At 39.1% G+C, this 22307-nt stretch overlaps 2 protein-coding genes and 1 long non-coding RNA gene across 3 annotated transcripts; 2 read left to right on the plus strand and 1 right to left on the minus strand.

The window, feature by feature from the left end:
• Positions 1-442: 442 nt before the first annotated feature.
• On the plus strand, positions 443-1534 carry LOC148566433 (uncharacterized). The gene is made up of 3 exons (XM_088483607.1): positions 443-709; positions 965-1297; positions 1379-1534. Exons 1-3 carry the CDS (start codon positions 443-445, stop codon positions 1532-1534), a joined length of 756 nt encoding a protein of 251 aa, XP_088339733.1.
• A 1665-nt stretch (positions 1535-3199) lies between these two features.
• On the minus strand, positions 3200-4553 carry LOC148566434 (uncharacterized). The gene is made up of 2 exons (XM_088483036.1): positions 4172-4553; positions 3200-3273 (listed from the first exon to the last, which is right to left on the minus strand). The coding sequence occupies exons 1-2, from the start codon at positions 4551-4553 to the stop codon at positions 3200-3202; spliced, it is 456 nt and encodes a 151-aa protein (XP_088339162.1).
• Positions 4554-9853: 5300 nt separating this feature from the next.
• On the plus strand, positions 9854-14399 carry LOC107635830 (uncharacterized). Its single transcript, XR_015880552.1, has 2 exons — positions 9854-10751; positions 12613-14399. It is a non-coding gene; the product is annotated as an uncharacterized LOC107635830 (long non-coding RNA).
• Positions 14400-22307: the final 7908 nt, after the last annotated feature.

A 22307-nucleotide genomic window follows, 5' to 3' on the forward strand; every position in this document is an offset into this window, starting at 1 on the left:
TGATAAACTAGTTGACAGTTCTTCTAGTTTTCAATGTTTAAGCTTCATGGATGCTTATTCTGCTTATAACCAAATACTAATGTATCCGACTGACCAGGGTAAGACTGCTTTTATTACTGACAATGGAAATTTTTGCTATAAGGTTATGCCGTTCGGACTCAAAAATGCAGGTGCAACATATCAAAGACTCATGGACAAAATCTTTTCAAACCAAATTGGCCGAAACATAGAAGTCTATGTTGATGACATGGTGGCAAAAACACTGCATGCGGCAAATCACATTAAAGACTTAAAGGAGATATTTCAACAATTTCGAATGTACAACATGAAACTCAATCCCGAGAAATGAGCTTTCGGAGTGCAAGGAGGGAAATTCCTCGGCTTCATGCTCATCTGCGGAGGTATTGAAGCCAACCCTGATAAATGCCAAGCGATACTAAACATGAGAAGCCCAAAGACGGTCAAAGAGGTTCAACAACTTACTGGTCGGCTAGCAGCACGATTTTTACCTCGTATAGCTCACCGATCACATCACTTCTTCAAGGCGCTACAAAAACAGGAAAAAATTGAATGGTCCAAGGAATGCGAGAAAGCCTTCACCGAGCTTAAGACCATACTATTAGAACCACCTATACTTCACACACCGGAATTGGGTAAATCACTATACCTCTATTTATCTGTTACTAATCATGCTATCATTTCTGTCTTGGTAACAGAAATAGGAAAGCAACAACATCCATTATACTTTGTCAGCAAATCCCTCTAACAAGCTGAGGTCAGATATTCGAGGCTAGAAAAACTCGCCCTGGCCTTAATAACTACGGCCAGACATTTACGATACTATTTCCAGAGTCATACCATCATAGTCAGAACAGAACAGCCCCTCCGTTAAGTTTTGGCAAAACCCAAACTTGTTGGAAGACTGATCAAATGGTCAATCGAGCTATCCGAGTATGACATTCAGTATCAATCACGAGGAGCCATAAAATCTCAGGCGCTGACCGATTTCATTGCAGAGCTGACGATAGACAAATCCAGTCCAACCATAAACAATGGGACACTATACGTCGATGGGGCTTCGAACAATAAGGGTTCTGGAGCAGGAATTCTGCTTGAAGATGAACAAGGGATAGCTTTAGAGCAATCCCTACAATTTACTTTCTATGCAAGTAATAACCAGGCAGAGTACGAAGCACTAATAGCAGGACTGAGGTTGGCCCACACAATGGGCATAACACAACTAAGTGTCAAATGCGATTCCCTACTTGTGGTGCAACAGGTAACAGGTAACTTCCAGGTAAAAGATCCTCTGTTAGAAAAATATAATGCTATTGTTAATAATCTTATTAGTGGTTTCCAAAAATTTGATATTTCCCAGATACCTCAGGAGCAAAATGACAGAGCCGACATTCTTTCAAAATTAGCAACAACTAGGAGTCAAACTAAAACACCCATCTTATCTCAACTAGCACTTGATGAACCCAGTGTTATGCTAACAGCAATTTCGAGTATTTCACAGGAAGAATACTGGTGAAAACCTTTCATACATTATCTACAAAAAGGTCAAGTACCCGACAACATCCAAAATAAGAAAAAGTTCAAAAGAAGAGCAAGTTTCTACACACTACTCGGCTCCGAACTATACAAGCGAGGTTTCACAAGACCTCTTCTAAAATGCCTAGATACAACGGAAGCCAACTTAGCCATGGATGAGGTACACGAAGGTGTCTGTGACACCCATCTAGGAGGACGAAGCTTGGCCTCCAAGATACTTAAAGCAGGCTACTACTAACCAACATTGCAACAAGACTGTATGTATAAGGTTCAACACTGTGACCATTGTCAACGGCATGCACCAGTCATTCACAACCCAGCTAAATAGCTACATTTGTCAGAGGTAAGTTGGCCCTTTAACAGATGGGGGTTGGACATCCTCGGACCCTTCCCACCAGCACCAGGGCAGGTTAAATTTTTAATTGTCGCTATTGGTTATTTTACAAAATGGATAGAGGTAATACCATTAGTGAAAATAACTTCTAAAAAATTGATATCCTTTGTATGAAGACACATACTCTGCAGATTTGGTATTCCTCATTCCATTATAACTGATAATGGCAAACAATTCATAGACCAAAAATTCATATCTTTCCTAAATAATTTCAAAATAACCAAACAGTTCTCATCTATATAACACCCACAAACTAATGGTTTAGCTGAGGCTGCCAATAAGATCATCTTACAGGGACTCAGGAAGAAACTCGAAGATTTCAAAGGAGAGTGGGCAAGGACTCAGGAAGCAACTCGAAGATTTCAAAGGAGAGTGGGCCGAGCTTATCCCAGAAGTACTATGGAGTTATAACACAATAGAGTAATCATCGACAAAAGAAACTCCGTTCAGACTGGTAAACGGATGCGATGCCATGCTACCTGTTGAAATCTCTCTACAATCTCCTAGGACCGAGAACCTCAATAAAGGCGATAACATCTAAAACAGAAGAACCGAGCTTGACCTCGTTGAGGAATACCGAAACATGTCAGTGCTACAAAAACTCACCACAAAATGAGCTATAGCTCAGGAATATAACAAGAAACTCAAACCGAGGACATTCATCGAGGGCGACCTCGTCCTCAAGAAAATAGAAATTATACGAAAACTGCCAGGACATGGCAAACTAAGTGCCAACTGGGAAGGACCATTCTGGATTCACAAAGTCATCGGCAAAGGAGCATACAAAATTCAAATTCTAGATGGCATAATGCTACCAAACAATTGGAATATCTCTTCCAAAAAGATGTATTACGGCTAGTCTATAAGTCAGACACGGTTCTTTTTTCTACTACCAGATTTTATCCCTAAGGTGGGTTTTGCTGGAGAGGTTTTAATGAGGCACACCACCCCGCATCTTCACAATTATCTAAATTTTATAATACAACAAATATAACTCAGTTTATTCGTTTGTTCTCTATCCTACTTGGCCAAGTACAATCAACAAATACTACTAACTCATAAGATGAGCATCCAAAAAGGTTTTCACATAAGAAAATCACATGAACATATACTATAAGCATGCGATTGAATCCTAACAATACCAAATGTTTCAAACTAAAAGCCAATAATTTCAAAATAAAGCAGTTTTTGGCCAAAAGCCAACTGTCTCAAATTCACAAACGGCACATAAACATAGTCTATTACAGAAATTCACGGGGCATCTGGGTTTTCACCCTCCCCTTCCACATCATCTTCCTCATCCTCTACCGATTCCTCGCCAACAACTAGGGATGTCAACGGAGCAGGGCGAGGACGGGGGATGCCTCCCTGCTCCCCATCCCCGCCCCAGATTTGCTCCCCATCCTCGTCCCCGTTCCCTGCCGTGGGGGAATATTGCTCCCCATCTCCATTTTTCACAGGGCCTCATTCCTCACGGGGACCCCATTCCCCATATATCTAATAGTTCTAACTAATTATTAATTTTTATATGAATAGAACTGCAAGTATCTATCCTATATAAAACAGCAAGATTTTATACAAAATGTCTAAATGACAAGATAGTGACTTCTTTCGAAATGACGTAGTGAGGGGACGCAATAGCGACCAGAGGACAGAGTAGTAGACGAGGTGGAAGACGCGGCAACAAAGAGAAAAATGGACACGACGACGGAGTTACGGAAAGGGACGCTGCAAATAGAGAGCATGCGCGATGAAGGTGATGGCACCATGAGGTGTGACGATGCAGTGAGAAGGGAGAGTGGCGACAGAGTGGCTGCAGAGAGGTTGGATGGAGTATGGACAATGTTAGGGATCTCTGAATTGAAGAAGGGTTATGCAAATGAGGATTAGGAGTTTAGGTTTCTCTCTATATATATATGTGTGTGTGTGTGTGTGTGTGTGTGTGTGTGTGTGTGTGTGTGTGTGTGTGTGTGTGTGTGTGTGTGTGTGAAATGACTAAAAACATATATGAGAAATAAACTATTAAGGATAATTCAGTAAATTTATGAATTTTGGGGATTAGCGGGGACGGGGCGGGGATTCCCGCTCGGGTCCCCGCACCTCCCTCGGAGAAATTTTGTCCCCCATCCCCATCCCCACGGAGAAAATTTTCCACAGTCGGATCCGCATTCGGGGCCGTCCCCGCAGGGATCCCCACGTCTCGGGGAGTTTTACCATCCCTACCAACAACAACTTTACACAAATCCATTGCACATAAATCAGCAGCAGGCGCTAGAAGTTTTGCTTGCTCAACAGCCCTATCAAATCCAGTAGCGAACATCTCGAGGCTGTGGTCTTCTTTATCAGTCTCGAGTTGTTTCTTCTCGGCGACAAGCAATACCAACCTAGCCTCCAAAGTAGTTTTTTCTTCCTCAAACCTCTTTCTGGCATTCTCGGCAGCAGTTAGCTTCTCTTGTAAGGAGTCCACCAAATACAAAGCAGTGCGGAGTTTGTTCCCTTTATCCAAGTTATCCTGCATCATCTGATCCACAGCAGCTTTGTCAAACAAGTTCCTAGCATGTTTCAACTCTTGAGTTTGACCGATAGACATTAGCCGAGCTCTCATCACTTGAAACAACAACAACTCAATCAAACCAGCACAAACTAACAAAGCTAAGGAAATACAAACCAAAATATCATACCTGAAGATATTGACAAACGCCAATATCACCAACATCTTGAACAAGTTTGATATCGGCGGGACTTTGACAATATTCATCAGCAAGCATCGACAGCGGGAAGTGCTCGCTCCATAGTGAAGTGAGGTCCTTATCCCCCTTATAATCGTGCAGCGCCTTTTGATTTTCACTAAACTTCTTTACCTGATCCAAGTCGACCTCCTTCCCGCCAAGTTTATCGTTGGCCAAATTCACCACCTTTTCTTTCTTACCATCTCCCCTTTTTTGCTTATAGCTTACTTTCTTAGTAGGGGAGGGTTGATTAACTTCAGCTCCTTTCTCAGCCTTCACATGACTACTAGATCCTTCTTTATCCACATTCTTCGTCCGAAAGTATGCCCTCAAGCTGCTATAAGTCACTTTCGGAGCCTTTTCAACTGCAAATACACAAAAGGATAATAAAAAAAGTCAAAATTTACAAAACAAAACAACCAAATACAATCAAAAAGTTTACCTATGTACTCTAACACAGCATCTTTTTTAGAATCCCATTCAGGAAGTTCCATAACAAATAACAAGTCAGAAGAGGAAATGTTATTAACAAAAAATTCCACCATCATTTCATTTCGGTATTCCATCTCCTCCATCCCTAATACTTGCCTAGGTCTCGGACACCGAAATAATGGAAACTTTTCCAGCAAGCATTCATCAACGTACCAGGGAAATTCATCCTCAATAGCACTAACTTTCAGAAACATCGATTTAAATTCTTTATAAGATGACTTATACAAACTAAAGATAGCCCAACCAAGAGCACTCACCAAGTTTAACCATCCCCCCTTTTTACACTGAAATAGAGCAAAGAACACCTTCAGTGATGGTTCGGTCTCAAGATATTCCATTAACACCTCAAACGTCCTAACAAAGGCCCATAAATTTGGGTGCAATTGAGAGGGCGCACATTTAAGCTGCATCAATACTCCATGTTCAAACTTAGAAAAGGAAAATCTAACACCAAGGTCTACAAAAACTCAACTATACACGAAGAAATATTCAAAACCTTCACCACGATGATATACGCGATCAGTAGCACTACACGCCAAAATCCTAAGACTAATACCATTACCCTCCCTAACCCACGAAGACGTTAAACCTAACTAAGACACACTCTACTCATCATCAAACACAAAAGACCATTTTCTCACCGAATCAGCTACCCATGCAAAGGGATCATTAGGATCCCAGACCCACACTTCCTCCACAATTTTATCCTTTTCATCAGCAACTTTCTTTTTACCCCGACCCCTAACATTCTTTTCTATCACAACCTTTTTCCCTTTCTCCATTCCAAAAATGCAATAAAAGCAGTAAGATGAAAAGAAACTAAGCGAGAGTCACTAACCTTTCCTGCTCATCTTCACCAAATACACAGAAAATGCAAGACCCAAAACGGATAATCAAGAGTCCAACAAAATGACCCACTAGCCCACTACCCATACCTTCAGAAAGCAAGTTAAAAACCACAACAATCCCTAGCCGTCGATGAAAAAAGATACATCACAAATCAATGGTCAATATTCATCACTGTTTTCATACACAATGTGCATTAAATGCACCTGTCTTTTCCAATATCTTTTCTCTATTCAAAACACTTACATGTAAGTTGCCGTCAAAACCCAAGCTTCCCCTACTTTTTTAAAATTTCGCAATAAATAAGTCGACCTTGGGGGCTTCCACAATATCCGATTCTGAGCTATACAAAAGCTCGACCTGTTATAGCTCGGTTTTGCAAAACAGGTCAAGCTTGGGGGCTATGATCCGTTACCTAAACACTGGCCCACCACAACAACTTCGGAACTGGATTCCACTAAAGGAGATAACCTCGCCGAAAATATCTCCAACTAAAACCTCTGAAATCCTAAAAATCGGAGCATCATCAAAAGACTCCGTCAAACCAGTAATAAAGATACGAATAACTGCCATAGAGAAATTCAATATATAATGGTGACCAACTAAGTCACAGGTATGCAATCCATCCCATTTTTACTCTGAGTACTCTCACTCTCTTACTTACTTGAGTGTTGAAGTCCCTTTTAGGTGTCCAACGCTGCCGCCCTAGTAAGAAGACGACGTTCCTCCCTCTCACTCTAAGGAAAGCAAGTTCGAAGTAACAGCGGAATGAGCTATACCTCGGAGATCTTTATTCACGCAGGAACACCACCTATTTAAATAAGTGATATGGTCTAATAGCAAGGGAACTTTCTTAGTGATTGCTACATGTTTAAAATAGTTAACATGACACAATAGAGAATAATTATATGGTATAAGATTATCTCATAACTTAATATCAATTTTTTATATAATAAAAATAGATAGATAGACAAATAAATTTATCTTAGACATCAAAATGTTTTCTCTTCTTTTCTATTTTTGCTCTTCATGTCTAGGTCCGAGTGATTCCTACTATAGCCAAATTATTCTTAAACATTTGGCTCATCCATAGGTAGATAAGAATATTGTGGCTGCAAATTATTATTCTAACATTCTTGGTTTTTTTTTTTTTTTTTATCTTTATATCAATGTTTCACAAATTATTTATTAAATTACCGCCCTTTTAAAACATATTATCCAGTTATCACTCTTTTTTCAGAGTGGCAACTGTTTTTGGAAAATTCTCTGGTGCTGAGACATAAATTTCTCTGCATATGTTGATAAAACGTGTCACGCTAGAATGCGCCGTTGATGAGTGAGCCGCTGCCCGATAGCTAGAGCATATATTTGGAGCGTTCTGACTGAGGTCCCACGCTTTAGAAGAGATGTGACGTACGTTTGGTTAAAACATTCCATTAACTAATACTAATCAATTTATGTTAACAAAGTAATTGTAATGTTTATTTATAGCAATATGGACCTGGACACCAATATAAATAACTGGGCCATGGAAAGGAGGTTGGACTAGATAAATTTTTTTTGTCTGTTTTGCATGAAGGAAAGATATGAATGAAATTGTTGAGAAATCTTGTTAAGAAGACTAGACCTAGGCCTGAACATGGAAAAAATAACTGCAAACAAAAAATAAGGCCTACATAGTGTGAAGTAAGAAGTTAAGTTGAGTTTGTTAACCGATGCAACTGGGACATTACGGCCTAGGGTAGTGAATACGTTTTGTATGAGGAATAGAGGAGAAATTAGGTAGCTGTTACGGTAGTCTGAAAATTTAAAACTCCATGAGATGTAAATTTAAAACGGAAATTTGAATAAAAATTTATTTTTAGTCTTTTTATTAACTTATTTAAAATAGCATAATTGTTTTATATTATGTACCGTTGTTTTTTGTTTAGTCACTATACATCACCTGATCTCTATGCAATGTTAACGGTAAGAATTGGTTCGACCGAAAAATTAATGAAGTGGATTCCTAATCGATGCGGTTCAATTTTTCATTCGGTTAAGAATAATATCCAATCAAAATTGAAAATCGTTCAAAATTAGTAAAAACTGGTTTAAGCGAACTGTTGAAGATAGAATTCTAAGATTCATTAACTTGTGGTTCAAACGTAAGACTTCTTTGTGCCTAAATGCTCTCGTCGTCACTAATAAACTATATCGTTCCTTATTATTTTAAATGCTAATGTTTAATTATATAGTAAAAACGTATAATAATTCTTTTTAAATATTATTTTAATTTTATACTCACTTATATTTAAATTAAGTATTTTTTTATTAGTCATGATTATTAATATAAATGTAATTAAATATGTATAAATAGAAAAGATCAAATATTTTTATTAATAACAATATAATTTTTTTATGATTATATAATATTTATTAATATTATTTTTTAATAAATATATATAGTATATAATAATATAATAAATATAAACTAATGAGTTAGTTAGTAAAAAAATATTTATTTTAATATAAAAATAAAATAAAAAATGTTTTTTTATAAAAAAAATTAGAATTTTATATACTTATTCAGTAATAACCAAATTATAAATTGTTGATTAAAATTTGTTGAAATTTGAGTATGATTAAAATTTGTTTAAAATATTAGTAACCGAAAAATTTGAGTATGCAACGCGCCTACTGTGGTCGCTGCAAGTTCCACCTTCTAGAAAGAATCTCTAAATGTCTCAACCCTAAGACTCCATCGAAAATTGGGTGTTCTTTTTTTTTTCCTTTGTCGCCTCTAGACTCCATAGTGAAAGAGAAATAGAAACTCATTACTACTCCTAATATAATATCCAATGCTATTATTATAAGTAATGCCCGTTTCAACCCATGCAATGATTACTCTTATTATTTTTGAATTTTCTGTTTCTTTCGAGGCCTAAAACCTATATCCAAGGGCGAAGCTTAGTATATATGAAGGGGCAATGACCCCTCCCAAATAAATAAATTTTATTTATAAAGTTCTCTAAATTTATAATTTGGCCCCTCCCCAATTTTATTTTTTGTTCTCTATTTAATTATATTTTGCATGTTAGCCCCCTCCTAAAAGGGGTTCGAGCTTCGCCCCTGCCTATATCATTGACACACTTCTAAAAGAGGGCCGCAACTTCATACTAACAAGGCCCAATAACATAATTACAATTATGTTTTGAGAATTAATCTAATTTTATTACCCTACAACTCTTGTAGCCTTTGCTTTTGGAGTTTGGACAGAATTTGTTTCCTTATAGTTTCCAAGATCTCACATGCATCGTTTCCACATTTTACCAGCATTTTTCTTCACCTACTGAAAGAATCTTCCATAAGCACCATAGTATTTTTCACTATTTTTTTATGCTTCTAACTAGGATGCGTTGAACCAGATGGCACATTTATCGCTAAACAAAATGACACTTTCCGTGTAAAAGGTGCTGATGGAATAAGCGAGTTCCATGTGAAAGATGCTAAAGAAAAAGATGCTTTCAATATTGAAAACACATCCTTTAAAGACACTTTTGTTGACATAGAATATTAGTAATAAATATTTAAATAAAGATGAAATATATTTATTATTATTGTTCTAAAAACCAAATCAGATTGGCTAGTTCAATCGGGTTAATCGAGAATTAGTCATCTGGCTGATTCGGTTGACTCCAAAAACTAATCTGCGAAAAATCAGTAAAAAAGTCGGTCAAATTCGTGGTTAACTAATGAACCGGCCAAATGGGCCGGGTTTTTATAACTTCCGGTTTTTTAAAAATGTCCAAATAAAAACACCCCATTACCCAGCCCACCCACTAAACCCGCCCGGCCTGCCCCCCTTTTCTCTCGCGCGCTCTCTCACGCACACTAAGACCATGGAAGATGGAACCCTAGCCCCTCTCTCTCTCTCTCTCTCAGCTCCACGGAACCCCAGCAGCCTTTCTCTCTCCCAGCCAACAGCAGCAGCCAGCGCCCAGTGCCCAGCGCCGCCGTCGCCGACGAAGTCTTCTCCTCAGCCAGCGTCCAGACCCGGCGTCGGCGATCCTCTTCTCCTGGATCCCTTCTCCTCGCGTCGCCAGGTCTACTTGGAGCTGCTGTTGGCGTCGCCGCCTCTGTCCTCATCGTCGTCGGCCACCCTGAAGTTGTGTCTCTGTCCTCGTCGTCGAGCCCCCCTCTCTCTCGCGTGCGCGTGTCAAGCCTCTGTCTTCGATCTCCTCTCTGTCCCAGCTCACTTTCCTTTCTCCCTTGCCGTAACTTCTCTTCCTCTCTCGCCGCCGTAAGCAAAGCCACTTCCGATTCTTCTCCAATCAACAACGATACGCATTTCTCTTCTTCTTCTTTCCATTTTGTAATATTTGAATTTGTATTTGTATTTTTTATTTAAACCTTTTTCGTTAGAGGTCCTTTATCCCCAACAATTCCCCTTCAAGCCCAACAGGCAACACCTTCTCCTTCCACGGCGATGCTTCTCCTCGCATTTGTCGCCGCTGCGCTCTTTCACGCCGTCCGCCTTCAATACCCGCTAGTGCATTGTTCCCGATTTGCCATAGCCACCAATGCCGCACCTACTTCGATGCGATTCAGATGTTCCTGAAGGATTATTCTTCGGTAAAGAAATTTTCAATTCCAACACCAACTTTTCATGAGTTTTGTGAGGAGTTCTATTGGTCTGTGAAGAACAGGGGAATGGCAAATTCGGGGACTGATTTGGCTGGAAGTTGAGGAACAGGGTATATTGCGTTTAATTCTATCATTAATTTCCTTTTATGATCTTTTGCTTTTATTCAAAATCAATGTCTCTCAAGCTTTATATTTTCTTTACAAAAAATTGACAGAAAATAGCTAACAAAGCTGATAGAGTTGATTTGATTTTGCTTTTCAGCTCTCCTTTTCTTTTTCTTTTTTTTTTTTGTATAAAGAAATCTTTACAATACTTGTTTAATAAATAATTATCATTATTAGTATAAGTTATAATTACATGGAAAAAAAATTGTTTTTGCTGATACATTCCTTTTTCCTTATAATTTTAAGAACTGTGTTAAATGCATTTTTAATTATTTTCTCTGTCAATTGAATCTAATTTGTTGTGGTTATTGTATGTGTAAAAGATGGAGTTTCATTCTGGTTAATTATAATTGTAGCCTGTGTTTTGCTTTTAAACGAAGATTAGGAATTTGTTGGATTGTTTATCAGTGGTATTAGTCATTGTTGCATGGCTTTATATCAAGAATTAAGAGGATTCTGTTAGTTTTCTGTCAAATGGTCTTCTCTCGCGTGGATATCAATGTATCAATCTCTGTTATTACTATTAGAGATTAAATACAGTTGGATAAGTTTTGTGGCTTGGAAGGGAATTTCTTTTTCTTTAAGTGAAAGAGCTAAAACGGATAATGTGGTAAAGGTCATTTCATTTATTTAAAAATGCTAATATATCACATGAATTGAGATAGGTATATATGAGTAGTGTACTTTTCTCTTGAATGAGAATGAGAATATCATACCTGTTATGTCATCAGCTATGGCTTAATGAATAGCCTTTGAATTTTGTAGTGTCGATTGCTGTGAAATTTAGGATGAAGTCATTCTTAGGGTAAATGTTTATTCACTTATTCAATGCCCACATTTTTTTATTGTCTACTTCTGTATCTGTTTATTTCTTTATTCCTTATTCTTTATTTCTTCATTGTTGATTGTTTGGTGATTTCTTGATTTTTGTTGATGTAGATAGTAGGTTGTTTCTTGTGTCTCCTTTGTTAGGCTTTTTAATTAGTGCTCAGAAATGTTTGATTGGTGTATTGGGGGTTCTTTTCTTTTGGTGTATTTGAATAAATTCAAAACTACTTATGTAGAGTTGTCAACTATAGTGTAGGAAGTTAGGGTAGTTAGTTTTTTTCTATAGATACAAGTTCATTTTGATGGAAAGGAACCTTGGAAATTGTGTAGTTGATGTGATTGGTTAGGTACAGTCTTTGTTGAATCTTATTATAGTTACGGTCTTTGGTGTGAGAGAGGATTATGTTCATGTCATTTCAAGCATGTATGTTATTTATTAGGTTATGTAAAGTTGTTCTAGATGCACTAGCAGAATGTCTTCGTTTATTCTCTTCATGTTGTGCTTCACTTTTCTTGTTTTAGAAGTAAGAAAATTTTTTTCATGGCTGATTTGATGCTTGATAGACATATGGGACTTGTCTTGTTCTAGAAGCAAAAAGTTGTTCTGATGGCTGATTTGATGTCTGAGAGACATATGGGAATTGTGCAATTAGATTTGTTGGTGGTTGTCGGTATAATTTATGTGCTCTTGCGCTCTTGCTAGATGTGGCTAGATGTGGATTTGCTTCTATGATCATTCCTTTTTTTTTTCCAAAATAAACTTCAAGTATTGGTCCTTTTTCTATCTTCTCTGAACAAATTTGTTTGTTTTTTCTCCACATTGATCAAATTTTTGAATTCAAAACTTTATTTCTGCTCCATCTTTGGTCTATAAAGCAGACTTGATCGTGTTAGCATTGGTGCTCGTCTTTGTTTTTATATATTATATGTGTGATTTTTAATTGGTTGTTGTTGTCTTCTTTATTGGTATTTGTTTAGGATCTGCTGTCTCAACTTTTGAATGATTCAAAAAAGGTTGGTATGTCCAGGATTGTTGTCATCGATCAGAAGAGGAACATTGATGCAAAATTTGAGAAGGCTCTCCAAAATACTATATGTCCTTGCTCAAAGATGGTCAAGGTTGAGGACATTTAGGATGGATATATTATCCATTATAACTTGCTGCTGACCTAGGTCTAGCGCGCAAAATCTTTTCTCATCATCCTGTCAAATAACTTTTTCAGATTTACTTCCTTAATTAGAAAGTAACCATCAATTAATACACTATAAACCACAACATTAGGCATGTAGTCATGTTTCAACATCACACTAAGTATTTTTTGAGCTTCTTCAGTTCTTTTCTTTTACACAAAGCATTGATTAATATACTTAACGTATATTCATTTGGCTTGATGCTGTTTTTTATCATTTTTCTCAACAATTTAACAGCTGTTTCTAATTGATTAACACCACAGTATCCGTGAATCAAGGAAGAATAAATGAACACATTGGGAGAAATTTTCCGTGCAGTTATTCTTAAAATCAAATCTTGAGCTTTCTCTACAAGTTTAGTTTTGTATAATGCATCAATAACGGTGTAGATTATTAAGTTGGGCTTAGTTGGTTTTTTCTTTGGTATTTGCAGCACTTCAATGGTTTCTTCTACCGTTGATTAATGTTCCAAGAGTGACTTCGTTAAGCTTAAATCCCATGGCATCTACCGTGAAGCTTCACGATATAGATGCCATAGGATTTTATCTTAACGAAGTCACTCTTGGGACGTTAATCAAGGGGATTTGTGAAGAAGATCGGATAGAAGAAGCCATTGAAGTGCTGCAAATACCAGAGAAGAAACCAACTAAACCCAACTTAATAATCTACGACACCGTTGTTGATGCATGATGCAAAATTTGGCTTGTAGAGAAGGCCAAAGATTTGATTTCAAAAATGACTATACGGAAAATTTTTTCCAATATGTTCATTTATTCCTTTTTGATTCATGGATACTGTAGTGTTAATCAATTAGAAGCAGCTGTTAAATTGTTGAAAAAAATGAAGAAAGACAACATCAAGCTAAATGAATATACGTTAAGTATATTAATCAATGCTTTGTGTAAAAGAAGAAGAGTTGGAGAAGTTCAAAAAGTACTTAGTATGATGTTGAAATAAGGCTATATGCCTAATATTGTGATTTATAGTGTATTAATTGATGGTTACTTTTTAATTAAGGAAGTAAATGAGGCAGAAAAGTTGTTTTACAGGATGATTAGAGAAGGTTTGGCGTCCGATGTTCAGAGTTGCAACATTATAATTAATGGCTATGCTTGGAACAGGTTCGTTATTCATATAATCTAAGAAACTTATTAAGATTTTCTTATAAGAAAAGAAAGATTTTGATTTTCTGAATATTTAAATATTGGCTTTGAAAAAGGGTTTTTGGATGATTAACAGTTGGTTTTTTAAAAGATTTATAGGACGAACGATAACCACGGCCTTGATATCAATTCTTCTCTTTATACTTATCTTCTTGTAACAATTCTTAAACTTTCTACTGAGAATCCTCTCGAGGATGATGTTCTCACCCCCTAAAGAATTTCTTTTTAAGTGGTAGGTTCATGAAGCTTTGGCGCGAAACCGCGACTGATTTACAAATTTTATGTATATGTTGTACTTTCTGTTTGTTGGGTTAATTGAGACTTTACCCCTTGTCAATTGTTGTTTTGAGATTTTAGAAGGGCAGTATTTGTATTTAAGAAGTTTTGACTAAGTTTATGTATTTATTTTTATGTGAATATGTGATTATGTGAATTAAAGTAAAGACTTTTCGATTTCGTAACTAAGAATTTGGTTTATATTCACGAAGGCTTAATATTAGATAATTATAATATTAAATTAATATATTAGAGATAAATAACGCCTAAGTTTTTAGTACGATCATGAGGTGTTGAAAGTAAGGGTGTTATACTAGAACTTGAGAAGGGGAGGGTTGAATCAAATTAGCTTAAAACTTTAAGTTGTTGCTCCATTTTCATAGAAGGTGATTATGCATGAGATTTTTTACTTTTTGTCTCTAAAATCAGAACCGAGCAGAGAAGGGATGAAGAGAATGAGACAAGCATATATTCTGGTTCGGTTTATTAGTGTCATGAAACCACCATCTAGTCTCTATCACAATCGTAGTGGAATTTTCATTATAATCAATCAGATTATATACACCAATACTAATTAATTACAACCTAATTCATCTAGTATCTACTATTAGGCTTCAAACCAAGCCTAGTCACCATCAAGTGCTGTCCCAACTTGGCAAGGGGAATCCAACTGTGCTATCCCAATTTAGCCAGGAGAACTAATCATACTTCAACAAAACCAAAATACACAAAAAAATTTTTGACTTTTTTTTGCATCTCTCTTACCTTTTCTTTCATGGCTTTTTCATTTTTTTTTACTCACCATAATAAGCCTTTTTTTTTTTTTCTCAATTACAGAAAGATGACATTAGATAGCCATAACAGTGAAATTTTAAATGAAGCACAAATTGAAGGAAAATATTTCAGCTCAAGTGTATGAGATGAATGCTCAGTATCACTCTCTTTTCCTTCCCTTTTAATGTTGAGAGGTCAATTTTATAGTATAAAGCTTGTTCTTCAAATTCCATCACTGCCTCTTCAATTTCCTTGTTGATTCTGCCCGTTGTTCTTATCTTTCTTGGCATGAATCCCTTTTTCATTTTTCTCCACTATCTCTGTTGTTCTAAGGAGCTGCTCCACTACCTCTTTGCATGTTTTTTGTTGCTCTACCAACCTCTGAATTTTTGATCCTCTGTTGTCTTTGAAGTGGTGTTGTTGTCCTTGTGACATAACTGTTTTTATTTTTCCTAATGATGCCAAATGTCCCTTTTCCTTTTTCTTCCTTTTGTTTTTTCAAATGTAGAACCTCCTTATTCTTTTAATTTGGTTCTGATTCTTGTTTCAAATGCATCTGGGCTGATGTCCATGATTCATTGCATTGTGAGAGTATGTAGAGGCAGATTAAGGTGGGCTGAGATGAGTTATTAGGCTTGCATCACTGATACACACATTAGACTATACTTGCGCTTTTAACCTAATAAATGTTTGTCATCATAATTATATATCAAAATCAATCCTAACTCAACAATACCCCCTTAATGAAAAACATGATAAAAGAGGATAATAGAAATTAAACTTTAAATAAAATGGAGTAAGAATATTTTCCTTTGATGACCATTTTAAAATTAAATAGGAAGTGAAGTACTCCCCCTTAATGTCAGCCCCTTTCCCTTAATCAAGGCTTCTTCTCAAAATAGAGAATGCTCAAACCAGCCAAAGAAACCAGCAACAAGGTAGTATTGTATAGCAACAGTAGTACAAAATGAATAATCAAATATCACAGGAGCTATGGAAAAGATGCAACAGTAAATTGACATTAAGCACATAAGAACTGTTATGGTGGGTAACCGGAGATTAATGGGCTGGATGGCGTTGGTTGGTCCAAACGTATGAAGGAGGTGGCTTTCGAGTGGATCTGTTACTCGGTGTTCCTCCGTCCGACTTGTACGTGTGAAAGAATGGGGGGTGGTACCTGCAAAGACACTCCAATGCCTAAGTTAGCAAGAGTGTGAGCAGGTTAGAGAGTATTGGAACTTAGAGATACCTGAATGGTGTCAGTGTATTTATAGTGGTGAACCAATAACCACCGCTGAAGTAGTGCCACCTTTTTAGGTGGATAACCGTTCCCATATCTTAGGGAGGTTAAGATATGGCTCTATGAAGTGGTTAGAGAGTTTCTAGGGGCAGTTACTCATTCGAATGAGTGTTATCTGCCAGCTAACCCTCGTATCCGACTTCTTTGGAGCAGGTCGTGTTCAGTACCGACTTCTTGGGATGAAGGCTGGTACAGGGGGAGAGCCAACCCTTTGGGTTGGGCTTCTTTGCTTGGATCCTGGGCCCTATTTATTGGGCTAGGGTATGAACAGTGCCCCTACTCGAGCCCAATTTCTTTTTAAGATTTGGGTTCGAGTATTCTACTCGGGATCCTAGCCGATTTGTAAGAGGACCGACGTGATGATTTGAAACCGACGTGACTTTTCGTGACCTTTTGGTTCTGACAGTTACGTCTAATCAAGCGTCGTGTCCGTTAGGGGTGTGCATAGGGATTCAATAGCCTTGGTAACGGTGCATCTTCATTAATGACTGCCCCTATTTTACCATTATGCCCCTAACGTTCTTATAAATACTTTCCCTCTCTTTCATTGTTTCGTTTCTGCGATCTTTCAAATTTCCCTTGCATTCGTTCGTGCTGCATTCTTGTGCTTTCGAAGGCTTTTGCTTCCAACCCTCATTTCCAGATAGAGGTTAGTTCTTTAATATGCTTTTGTAGATAAATTTGATTTGCAGACTTTGGTTTCGCATCCCCCTTCCTTTAGAGACCGTGTTGGTGATTTTTCTTTTCCCCTTGTAGGTTTTGTCACCCCTTTTTTAGAAAAGAAATGGCTTCTGTAGATGCTCTCTCTCACTGGGTCGATGTCACAGTTTTAGGGGAGGAACCCTCAGTCGATTCTAAGTTTATCACCCACCTTCGTACTCGCCACAGAATTTGTTCTTCTGAAGAGGACGAGCCGAAGTATGAGTTAGTGGTCCCGGGTCCAGAAGACCGGGTTTGCTTTGGGAGGGCTAATGAGGCGGCCTCCCATTTTTTCTTTATGTATGAGTGTATGATCACCCGTTTGGGCGTTTTTCTTCCTTTTTCAGACTTTGAGATGCCTGTTTTACGTCATTGCCGAGTCGCTCCTACCCAGCTTCAACCCAACTCTTGTGGTTTTTTGAAAATTTATCAATTTATCAGCTAGGCTTTAGAGTTTCCGATTTCTTTAAAGATTTTTTTCCATCTTTTTCATATGACAAAACCCTTTAGTGGGCTAAACAATAAACAACAGTGGGTATCGTTCCGAGCCATACAAGGTAGGAGGATTTTCACCCTTTTTGACGAATCCTTCCACGACTTCAAAAACTATTTTTTCAAAGTGCAAGCTGTAGAGGGCCACCACCCCTTTTTCCTGGATGACAATTCTTCCCCCCGCTTTCCTTTATACTAGTTGGAGGCCTCCCCTTGTGAAAAGTATGGTCTTGACGACCTGGATGAGGTGGAGGCGGCCATTGTGGGGTTCCTCCGAGAAGTTTGGGGGAGGTCTCCCTACTTGGACACAAAAAAGTTTCTCCAGGGGTCTCCAAGTTTTATCCAGGCACAAATAGGTAGCTTTCATTTGGTTCTCCGACTTGCCTGATTAATTCTTCCGACTTGTCTAATCTATCAATTGTTGCTTTTTTCAGAGATGGCAAAAACAAATGCCCAGGAGTCTTACCAAAGAGTTCAGGAGGCCAAGGCGAGGTCTCGTGCCAGGTCTGGTGGTGCTAGGGCAGTTGTCTCTCCTCCTCCTCCTCCTCAGAACGTCGGGACTCCCTCCCAACCTATTGTGATTTCCTCTTCTGCTTCCTCTCTGCCACCCCCCTCCATCCGACTACTCCTGAACCAGAGAAGTGGAAGCGTAAGACCTTAGAGTCTGGCGCTTCTGGTGAGGCGGACGCTCTTGCGTTCGTCCGAAAGAACATTTATCCCCATGCTCGTATGAGCATGGATGATGTTTCTGTTCGGCACTACCTCACTGCTGTGGTTGAGGAGAGTCTTAAGACGGCGGGAGTTTGTGGCAAACTCTTAGATATATTTGAGAAGACTCCTCTCAGCTCTTTAGGGACGACCTCGAGGGTCGAGGAGCTGGAAGGCAGGCTTCACATATATCAGGAGCACGAGAGGGAGTTGGAGGGGAAAGTCGCCAAGCTGAAGGAGGAGAGGGACAGCCTCCGGGAGAAGGAGAAGAAGTTGCAAGCCCAATGCAACATGGAGGTGGATTTGAGGAAGACAGCGCAAACCAGCTACAACAGTTTATTTGCTGATCTTGTGTCTGTAAAGAATGACTTGCTGAATGCCCGGAAGGCCTATACCGAGTTGGAGGACTCTATTGCGGATGGTGCTGATGAGGCTTGGAGGGTTTTTAAGGAGCAGGTCGGAGTAGGGCTGTCAAACGGGCTAGCCCGGCCCATTTAGGCCCGGCCCGTTAAGCCCACGGGTTAAACGGGCTGGCCCGTTCAAGCTCCCTTTATTCGCGGGCCAGAATTTTCTAGCCCGGACCGTTTATGGTCAGCCCGATGGGTTAAACGGGCCAGCCCGTTTATCATTTTATTTTATTTTTTGAAAAATATTTTGACAAAAAATACCACTTTTAGGTCAAAAACCATTAAAAAAGAAAATTTTTTTAGTTGATGGGTCGGATTTTCGGGTCGGATATGGAGAAATATTAGCTAAAAGTGCTACTTTTTTAAAAAAATATAAAAAAAATTAAACGGGCCACCCGTTTAGCCCGCGGGCTAGCCCATTTAACCCGTCATTTTTTTCGGGTTAATCGGGCTCAGCCCGTTTAGCCCGAAATTTAAACGGGCTTAATTTTAGAGGAAAAGCCCGCCCATTTAAACGGGTAAACGGGCTGGCCCGATGGGTTTAGCCCATTTTGACGGCCCTAGGTCGGAGTCATTGCTCCTGACTTGGACCTTTCTCCTTTGGACCCTGATAAGATTGTTATTGATGGTGCCATCGTGGATCCTCCTGTCCCCGTGGTGGAGTCTGAGTCTGATTTGAAGACTCGGGGGCAGAAGATCATAAAGTCCCCTCCTCGCTCTAAGGACGCTCCAAGTTCTTCTGCCGCTCCTCCGACTTTCTCTCCAACTCCTGGTCCTGGTGGTGGTGATCCTTCTACTCCTCTTGCAAAGAAGTGATTTGTTGGCTATTGGGGGTCCGGCCTGTGGACCCCCTTTTTTAAAACTCTTTATATTTATTTGTTGATGTTTGAACAATTTTTGGCCTTTTAAGGCCGTAAACAAAACAATTTACGATACCCCTTTTTTAATAAGGGTTTAATTTAGCGTTTTAAATAAATGCCCTTTTTGGATAAGGGTTTTGAGTTACCTTATGCGCGCATGCTTTTCTATTCTTTTGATCTTTTCTGGAAAAAACCTATTCTTTGGGGCTGGCCTGCTTTTCTGAATCTCTTTGCTCCTCAAGGCAGCCTTACAACTTTTTCTTAGTTTTTTCCTATCTCTTTTTTGTTATTCCTAGTACTCAATTTTGTTTTATTGAGTTTTTCGTGACTTAGGCTACTTTTGCGATTCATTTTAATTTTACTCGGTTTCGCATTCCGACTTATGAGTCGGGCTGCTCCCGAGTTTATCATGATCGACTTCTATAGCCTCTTTACGCCGACTTGTACCTCGTCGTTTTATCCTGACGACCATCTAGGTCGGTTCATGGGATTTTCACGTTTTGTCGAGCTTAAATCGGCGCGTTTCGTAGAAAGAGAATAAAAAGGGAATTTAAAAGAGATATTTAAAATGAAAGAGATCTTTATTAATTGAGGAGGTACCGTATTGCTACTAAGGGCTTTTGATAATTTATTTTCCCTTAGCCCCTACTATGATGCCTCGTTAAAAACCCTTTTCAGAAAAAACCCTTTGATTTTGGGAAAAAATCATGAAATTGGGAAAAGAGTACATCAGGGAGTAGGGTTCGCTTTTAGCTGTAGTACCTTTTCATATTACAAGCATGCCATGATCTTGGTAACTCGTTGCCGTCGAAGTCGATTACCCTATAATAGCCTTTTCCTAAGACCTCGTTGATCTTGTATGGTCCTTTCCAATTAGCAGCGAGCTTTCCTTCCCCCGATTTGTTGACTCCAATATCGTTTCTGATTAGGACCAAGTCATCTGGGGTGAAACTCCTTCGAATGACTTTTTTGTTGTATCTCGCGGTCATCCTTTGCTTCAACGCTACTTCTCTTATCTGGGCTTCTTCTCGGATTTCAGGGAGCAAGTCGAGCTCCTCTTTGTGCCCCTGTATATTCCCGATCTCGTCGTGGAAAATCACTCTTGGGCTTTGCTCATTGACCTCTATTGGGATTATGGCTTCTACGCCATAAACTAGTCGGAAGGGTGTTTCTCCAGTGGCGGATTGGGGGGTTGTTTTGTAAGCCCATAGTACTTGTTGGAGCTCTTAAGCCCAAGCTCCTTTCGCATCTTGTAATCTTTTCTTCAGCCCTGCCAGTATGACTTTGTTGGCTGCTTCGGCTTGCCCATTGGCTTGTGGGTGTTCCACTGAGGTGAACTGGTGTTTGATGTTCATACTGGCTACTAGGCTTCTAAAGGTGGAGTCGGTGAACTGGGTTCCGTTATCTGTGGTAATGGAATAAGGTATCCCATACCTTGTGATTATATTTTTGTAGAGGAACCTCCGACTTCTTTGTGCAGTGATGGTGGCTAGTGGTTCTGCTTCTATCCACTTTGTGAAATAATCTATTCCCACTATTAGGTATTTGACTTGTCCTGGCGCATGGGGAAAAGGACCTAACAAATCCATTCCCCATTTTGCAAAGGGCCATGGAGAGGTGATACTGATGAGCTCCTCTGGGGGGGCACGTGGAAATTTGCATGCATTTGACACGGTTGGCACTTTTTCACAAAGTCTGTGGAATCTTTCTGCAAGGTTGGCCAGTAGAATCCAGCTCGGATCACCTTTCTGGCTAATGACCTTGCTCCGAGATGGTTCCCGCAGATTCCACTATGTACCTCCTCTAATACCTCGGTGGCTCTTGAGGTCGGTACACACTTTAACAATGGTGTTGATATCCCCCTTCTATAGAGAATATTTTTCACCAAGGTATAGTGTTGTGCTTCCCTTCGGATTTTCTTGGCCTCCTTTTCCTCCTTGGGGAGGATGTCGAATTTCAGGTATTCGACCAAGGGGTTCATCCATCCAAGGTTTAATCCGACCACTTCAAAGACTTCTTGTTTGTCTTCCATTTTTACCACTGAAGGTTCTTGGAGAGTTTCTTGGATCAGGCTTCTGTTATTTCCTCCTGGCTTGGTACTTGCTAACTTGGATAGGGCGTCTGTTCTGCTATTTAGGTCCCGAGTTATGTGCGTGACCTCGGTTTCTGCAAAGCGCCCAAGGTGTTCCAGAGTTTTTTCCAAGTATCTCTTCATATTTGGGTCTTTTGCCTGATATTCTCCACTTATTTGGGAGGTCACCACTTGAGAGTCACTGTATATCATTACCTTCGTAGCACCGACTTCTTCTGCCAGCTTCAATCCTGCAATCAAGGCTTCATATTCTGCCTGATTATTTGAAGCTGGGAATTCAAACTTGAGGGAAACCTCTATCTGGGTTTCCCTTTCATCTACCAATATTATGCCTGCGCCGCTTCCTGTTTTATTGGAGGATCCATCTACATAGAGTTCCCATGTAGTTGGTTTATCCTCTTGATCCCCTGCATATTCTGCAATGAAGTTGGCGAGGCATTGGGCTTTAATCGCCGTCCGAGTTTCGTACTTCAAGTCGAACTCGGAGAGCTCTATTGCCCATTGAACCATTCTTCCTGCAACATCCGTCTTTTGGAGGATTTGCTTCATGAGTTGGTTCGTGCGGACTCTTATTGTGTGAGCTTGAAAGTAAGGCCATAGCCTTCGAGAGGCTACCACTAAGGAGTAGGCAAATTTCTCTAATTTGTGATACCTTAGCTCAGGGCCCTGTAGAACTTTACTGATGAAATAGATTGGGTGTTGACCGTCCTC

Source organism: Arachis ipaensis, chromosome B4, assembly GCF_059453495.1.
Source record: "Arachis ipaensis isolate K30076 ecotype BB chromosome B4, ASM5945349v1, whole genome shotgun sequence".
NCBI lineage: Eukaryota > Viridiplantae > Streptophyta > Magnoliopsida > Fabales > Fabaceae > Arachis > Arachis ipaensis.